The 7,500-nt window shown below is 36.5% G+C and overlaps 1 protein-coding gene across 1 annotated transcript in view; it reads right to left on the reverse strand.

The window, feature by feature from the left end:
* Nucleotides 1-6,283, reverse strand: part of LOC136843210 (uncharacterized) — a 6,365-nt gene extending 82 nt beyond the window's left edge. The window contains exons 1-3 of the mRNA XM_067111295.1: nt 6,148-6,283; nt 3,584-3,819; nt 1-914 (exon numbers count right to left, since the gene is read on the reverse strand). The exon at nt 1-914 is cut by the window's left edge and continues 82 nt beyond it. Coding sequence (XP_066967396.1) covers nt 751-914; nt 3,584-3,818 — 399 coding nt within the window. The 5' untranslated portion in view covers nt 3,819; nt 6,148-6,283 and the 3' untranslated portion in view covers nt 1-750. The remainder of the gene's footprint in view (nt 915-3,583; nt 3,820-6,147) is intronic.
* Between the last annotated feature and the right edge of the window lie 1,217 nt (nt 6,284-7,500).

Below are 7,500 nucleotides of genomic sequence, written 5' to 3' on the forward strand. Positions count from 1 at the left end.
CTAAGCAATTAATTTAGACATCGCTACAACCACTGAAAAAGATTGAACAACCATGATACATAATTATTTGTGATCTACATATGATTTGTGTCGTCATCTCTGACTTTAACAATGGCCAACCATACATTATGTTAATGGTTATCTGTAAAGGATAATGACACTAAGACATGTAAAACAGAAAACTTATTCACTTGGACAAGCTAAGCTACAAGAAAGAGATCTCTTTTCCTACAAACCAACTAAAGGTCCATCAGGTTTGGATACATAAATTAGGGCTTAAGCATTTCACATCTGGACTACGATACGAATAAGTTTAGGCAAAAACTCTGGTCTAACGCAAGCCTACTTTGGTTTTTAACCCAGCCAAGGTGCTTTAATTAAGAATTGAAGCAATCTCTACTTCATATCAATATGATATTAACCACTGGATGGATAAATAAAGAAAAGAAAACTCTCAAGTGGATTTAGGGCTAAAAATTAAACTCGTCAGTACAAATTTACATTTGAGCTAAGTAGACTTAATAAAATATAAATAAAGATATGCAAACCTTCGATCTGTGCACATCTCCCGTTCATCTGGCCGATCAGAAAATAAAACTTGAAAATGCTGCATTCCCAACATACTTCTATCATTCTAATGACTTAGTCAATTAACCCCATTTTTAGCATGAAATCTGTGGCATCCAGCGAAGCATCGTACACTTTTTTACGTCGGGATACAGGATTATGAAAATATGGAAGTAATCATTATTAGCAGAAAGATGCGGCTAACTGTAGACCTTCTTCTAGACTCTTGCACTGCGGAGGAGTCGCTGTCTGGCGGATACTTCTGAGCAAGATGTTGAGGACTCGCTGGGTATCGACATCACAGGAAGAGCACTGATAGTCACTCGCTGAGAGTTCTTGTAAAACAGCTGGAAAATAGGAAATGCAAAAGGTATTTAATTGAAAATTTAAGTGAAAATGGTTGGCGAAATAAGGTGCCCGAGCAAAGCACTATTGCATAAAGACTCGAAAGTCTTCACCTTTTAAAAGAAATTAGTTACAGAAAGTCGTCTGTAAAGTAGGGGGAACAGGTATAAAAACCGTAGTTTTTAAGGAGATAGCCGGAGTGCACGAGCTATTGGTACCAGTGCGCCCTTCGGTCAAATGCAGCAAGTAAAGTTTGACACAGTGGATATTTATAAGAGAAAAACCTTTTTGTAGTTAAATAATGTTTAATTCCGTGCTGCTGGATTAATTATTAAAATTGATATTGTATAGATTTATTGTAGCTGGACAATATTCTAATCCAGATGCTAAATGTTGCCTGAATATAGAAAAAAAAAATGCTTCACAATCGAGGAAATAGCAAAAACTAGGCTCCATCTAAAGATGATGTTCTGGAATAGCCTCCAGTTAGAAGTAACCATTCTCTGGAGTAAATGATCTCTAACTTTTCCTTAAGTGTTCCCAAGTGAGGTTCCCGAATACCAAGGAGCTTACGGAGTCCAGAGATTGCTTGGGTCTAATCCAGCAAGCTCGAGTCACTGTAAGGAACTTACAGAAGTGTCAGAAGAAATGGGTCTAGAATGTAGGGCTAAGTTAATGCGTGAGTCAGTTATTTTACAAATTATTTCACTCCTGCTTTTATAATATTTAAGTATTAATAATTTTTGTAGTGTTGTAAGATGTTTCATGATTAGTTCGCAGTAATATAAAGTACCACCCTGCAGATTCATTTCACCTGTCCGCCATGTTCTAGGATTGATAAATTCTTGTGCTGCTAGTAACTCGTTTTGTCTACACGACTTCATTATTCGAAGCATATTTTAAACTCCTTTTATTCTTTTGATTATTAATTGGTCAGGGGGATAACTAAGTTGGCATCCTTCGTCCAAGAACACAGTGATTTTTGTGCTCTGTTATTTTGTTTGTTGATGCAAATCTTCGTCTTACGAATTTACGACTGTCTACCAAAATTGAAACCCCAAATCTTGAAATAAAAATAACACAAGCATTAAACTACTTTATATCAAAAGGACTTTGGTTGTCACAGGTACAAAGGCCAGACTGTTTCATAAGCTTTAAAAGGATGTTATTTTAGCTCTCCTTTGGTTAACCTTTGGGCTTAGATCTTGTCATTGCAGATCCGGCTGCAGACTGAATCTGTTTTTTCATCTGGTCTATGAGACCAGAACCCTTCTCGAGCCTTGATAAATTCTTAAACTATCGGAGAGAGGTTTTCATTTCCGACATCGGTCAAAGGCACATACAGAATGAAATTTATCAAATCATCTGTAAAATTCATAAGCAATTTTTGCGAAACTGCGATCAAATGCAAATAAATAAAAAAAAGACCCAGAATAAGAATAAAATAGGTTTTTCAAAAGGTGAAGTGATTAGAACTGTCCCCATTCCCTTAAAAAAAAAAGTGAAAACTCTAACATATGAGATCATTCATTACCCGGGGGAATAAAGAGCAAAATCTTGCCGTATGCTAATGAAAAAACAAAATGCTTCATTGCAAGATAATCCCTAGCAAGAGCCTACGCCATGATTCAAAACATCTATAGGAAAGCAAACTTTCTATTGCCAAATCGGTTGATACATACGACAGTAGAGAAGGAGTTTTTGCACAAAATCATGCTAAATGCAGAATAATGTTCTCTGAAAAATAAATATAGGTCTAGAAAACACAAGAAGAATTCTTGGGAAAACAACTTTACGTGACAAACACAGAATGAGCAACAGCTGTTTAGGTTGATATTTCTTATGTTAATGTAAATGTTTTGGAGACGTTAAAGTAACTTAATTCTTACATGCTTTGCATATGGTTTATATATATATATATATATATATATATATATATATATATATATATATATATATATATATATATACATATATATACTTATATGTATATATATGTATGTATTTGTACGTATGTAAATATGTATATATATATATATAGTATATATACATACATACATATACATATACATATACATAAATTGTATGCTAAGCATGTCAGGATTATGTTACTTTGACTTCTACAAAACTTTTACATTAACAAAAGAATTATTAACCTACACAGCTGTCGCTGATTCTGAGTTTGTCTTGCCCCGTTGCTTTCCCAAGAATTCCTCTTGTATTTTCTGGGCTTATATTTATTTTTCAGAGAACATGAATCTGTACTTAATAGTTTTTTGTAAGAAGTACATTCTCTATTTTCGTATGTATCAACCGATTTGGCAATAGAATGTTTGCGTTCCATTACCTGTCATGCAGGAAATATGCTTATATATACATAAATAAATGTATATATGTATTATATATATATATATAAATATAAATAAATAAATATATATATACATATATATGTATATAGTATGTGTATATATATGTATATATATGAATATATAAAACAACTTGTATAAAAGTTAACCTATAGAGGAACATGTGCAACTGAATAAATATATATTTATATTTTTTTATTAAACTTACGGTGACAAGCAACGTAACAAAAATCCTAAAAGCAAGCCCCCCCAAAAAAATGAATAAATAAATAAAAAAAAAAGGAACGGAAAGTAAAAAAACTCACTTCTGACTTCGCCTGTCCTTGGATCACAGTTTGCCCCACCCCCCTCGATCAAGCAAGTGAGTGTCTTGGGCAGGTTTTTCGGATCCACGAAATCCAAGAATTCAAGCTGAGTTTGGGGGTCGGTTAACTTCAGCTTCTCCAGGAGAGCGGACAGATTGTTCTCGTGGGTGTCCTGAGTCATAACCCCGCCGATACAGACGAGGGCTGCGACGGCGTAGAATTGCTGGGCTTTCATCCTGTCATGGGAGAGGGAAAGAAAAGTTTGATGAGAATCAAAATACAGAAACTAATCCAGTTCTACGGAAAACTGACTGAAACTGACTTATGAAAATCTGGCTAAAAGGCCAAGCACTCGGGTACTTTCAGCCATTAAGTGCTTAGGGTGAACAGAGGGAGAGTTGGAGTGTCGTGACACCAAGATGGAAGGAAGGAAATGGAAACGGAGGTAAAGTAAAAGGTTAAAAAGTGGCTGCAGCTGGGGGCAAAGTCGCAGACAACCTTTAGTAATGCCTATAGTGCACCACAGGAGGAGCGCTGACGACACTACCCCCTTTAGGGTTATAAGTAGGAAACGGGGCAAACTGTCATTCTGTACATATAAAATAAAAGAAACTCCAGAGATTCTGAAAGATGTGCACAGGGAATGAAGAAGCAAAAGAAGAAAAATAAGGCAAAATATTTCGCACAGAATTAACAATATCTGTTTCTTTCCACATGCAGTAAAGAAGATTCTTAATTTAATAACTTCCAGTATTATCAAATATTATTGTTGGCAAAAGGTGATTTACTAACGTTTTTAATCTCTCTCTCTCTCTCTCTCTCTTCTCACGTTGAACACAAAGTTCAATTAGCACCGAATATTTATCTGATGTATTTACGTGTCTACCAATATGACTTAATGACTGCCATATAGCTCTTATCCTAGAATGAACAAGAGAGGAGAAAATGTTCTTATATAAGGTATCGGCAAAGTTAAGAGTGAAGCAAAGTCAGTACGAGTATTTTCTGATTATTATTTATGTCGCATACGTAGTCAGACACGATAAGATTTTAAAAGCAGAATGAAGGAGACAAATCTAACCCACAAACACAGAAAGTGAAGCCAATTAACAGACCTCAAAAAAGGAAGACACCTAATTAAGATGACCGCCCTTACACCTGTGACTCACAACATGGCAGTGTTACCAGATGCTCTTCTCTCCGGCGAATCCGAAAAATTCATCATTCCGACAAAACTTACAGATGACGCGAAGGATATATTTAGCCTGGCCTGTCCTTGTTGTGGGAAACTGGTACTGAAAGGATGTGGGTGGCATGGCCATGGAGGATATTTCCACCTCTGGCAACTCCGCAGAGGCAGGGAAAGTTGTTGGGCCTTGACTCCAGAGATAGGGATGGTCGGGCCCGCATGTAGGAGGGACCAGTGAAGCCATTTTACTGAACTGTCTTGGGCAATGGTGTTCGTCAGCATAAGGCAATATGTATACTCGTGAACGTTTTCTTTTTAACAGCATTTTCGTCTTGGTTAGCAAACAAATGACGTTGTGTTTTTAAAAGAAAAAATGGACGAATATTTCCTTCCTGTAATGTCATCACGTAATATGTAAACGCAACTGTCAGTAAGTCAAATCTGTAGAATAGTTAAACCTTCGAACAGATGATAATTCGGACATAACCTAAATGTCACGGGAACAACTCTAGCATCTACATACCGGCTCCGCCCCCTGGGTCATATTTGTAAATAGACTCAAGACATATCTTCTGAATTCGAGGGTAAAAAGATAGGTTGGAGCTGTTGGGAAGGAATGTTTGTGCAGTGTTTGTGGATGAGATATACGGAGATATGTTGAAGTGATAAGAGAGTTTTGATGGTTTGCTCATGTGGAAAGAATACAGACAAGGAGTTGATGAAAAGTTTATAATTCGGATTTATCGAGAGGAAGGAGGAGAGAACGCCTTAGTAAATGCTGGACAGACGATATACAAAAGATAAAGAGTACTGGGAAGCAAGTGTGAGAATGCCTGCAAGATAGAGGTGAATTGCGCTCAGTTCAAGAGTAAAGGGAATTCGATGCGCCGATGATGAGCCCTTTGTGTAAGTTTATGAAACAGCTAATGTTGTTCATATATATATATATATATATATATATATATATATATATATATATATATATATAATTTACATGTATATGCACACACATATATATGTATATATATATATATATATATATATATATATATATATATATATATATATATATATATATATATATGGGAGATAGTGTTGTGTGTTTCGTCATTGTTTCCCAAACTATTTTTTCGTTGCTGATATTCTTACCACACAAGGTCAACTATCCATAAACCAGATTTTTCACGTACCCTTCTGTTGCTTATTATTTACCAAGGAAAACTTAAAGAATATACAGTACTATACAAATAATACAGCACAACGCAAAAATGCCCAGCAAAATTAGCGTTTGCAAAAAGGAAACAGAATCACAGAAACAGTGGACACAAAACACGGCGGTAGCCTGGAAATCGATGTGAAGCGTCGGGGCACTCACTCTGATCTCTGTTGGGGTAAGCACTGCAGAAGAGCAGGCCAAGCCGGGCATCTTTATATACCGCCTTCTCCCTCGAGCCGAGCGAGACCCCTTTCTTGCATTAAGAAACCTCCCCCATGCGATCAGACCTCGCTCCACGCCCCCTCCAGACCGGTCCGTTACCAAGCAGGACAAGGAAAGTGAAGGTTGCCGATGCCCGTATATGAAAAGCAGTGCGGGCGGACAGCTGGCTGTTTCAGCGTCGCAAAACGGCAGACAGAGTCGATTGTGCTGGAGAGGGCGTCGCCGTATCAAGAAAAAGGAAAAACAGGCTCAGTTGGAGTTACGAGCATCGTTCTGTTGGAGATCAGTCATCGCTGTTGCATAGCAGATTTAATATCATGCTAATTTGGCCTGAGATTTTATAAATATATAATATTAATATACATACACACATATATAAATAAAAAATATATGTATAAATATACATACACACATATGTATTATACGTTATATGTGTGTGTGCAAGAATACTGTTATTCACCTGAGCACCTGTACTTCTTGCAGCCATCTTAAAATTATTTATGTTAGAATTTGGATTTTGAAAGTAACAGATGACTGGTTCAATAATGCAGGAGCAGTGTGGTTTAGTAAGAGGAAGAGGGAATATGAACTTACAGTATATGAGCAAAGGGAAACTGATATCTGAAAAACATTTATTAGCGGTGATAGAAATGTAACGTGAAGGGCGCTGTAGACGTATTGTATAAATCAACAGCTTCCAAACTTTTTTTTTTACTCACTTTTCTGTTTTCTAATACTGAAAACACATGCAACGCCTGCTGCGTTTGATCATCGGGCAAATTGTCACTTGACACATTTAGCAACAACTTCGTAATAAAGAGTTTTGTTTTAACATTTTTGGAAAATTTGTTCGAACATGTTAATCTTGCGAGGAATTAATTAGGGAGATAAATTTATACAGAAGATAATTTCCGGATAGAAATTTAAAATGAAGGCACTGTTAGAATATATAGCAGGAAGAGTGAGTGGTTTGGTGTAAAATCAGTTGTGACACAAAGGTGTGTTGTCCAAATTCGTATTTCATATACATTGATGGAACGATACGAGAAGTCAGTGAAAGACACTTGATGCAGGGGCAAAGTTGTAGGATAGCCAAATGTGAAATAGTTGGTGATACAGCGTTGACCCTGGATAAGTTTGTACGGGGTTGAAAGTGCGAAATCCGTACCGTATTATAATTTAAGTATCAATTGATTACGACTCTTCCAGTTTAAAGGGTTTCTCTGTTCCCCTTCCATTATACTATGGAGAATGTTCGTAGGTTGCCCTGGTCTCTGGAACCGGCAATGA

Source organism: Macrobrachium rosenbergii, chromosome 11, assembly GCF_040412425.1.
Source record: "Macrobrachium rosenbergii isolate ZJJX-2024 chromosome 11, ASM4041242v1, whole genome shotgun sequence".
NCBI lineage: Eukaryota > Metazoa > Arthropoda > Malacostraca > Decapoda > Palaemonidae > Macrobrachium > Macrobrachium rosenbergii.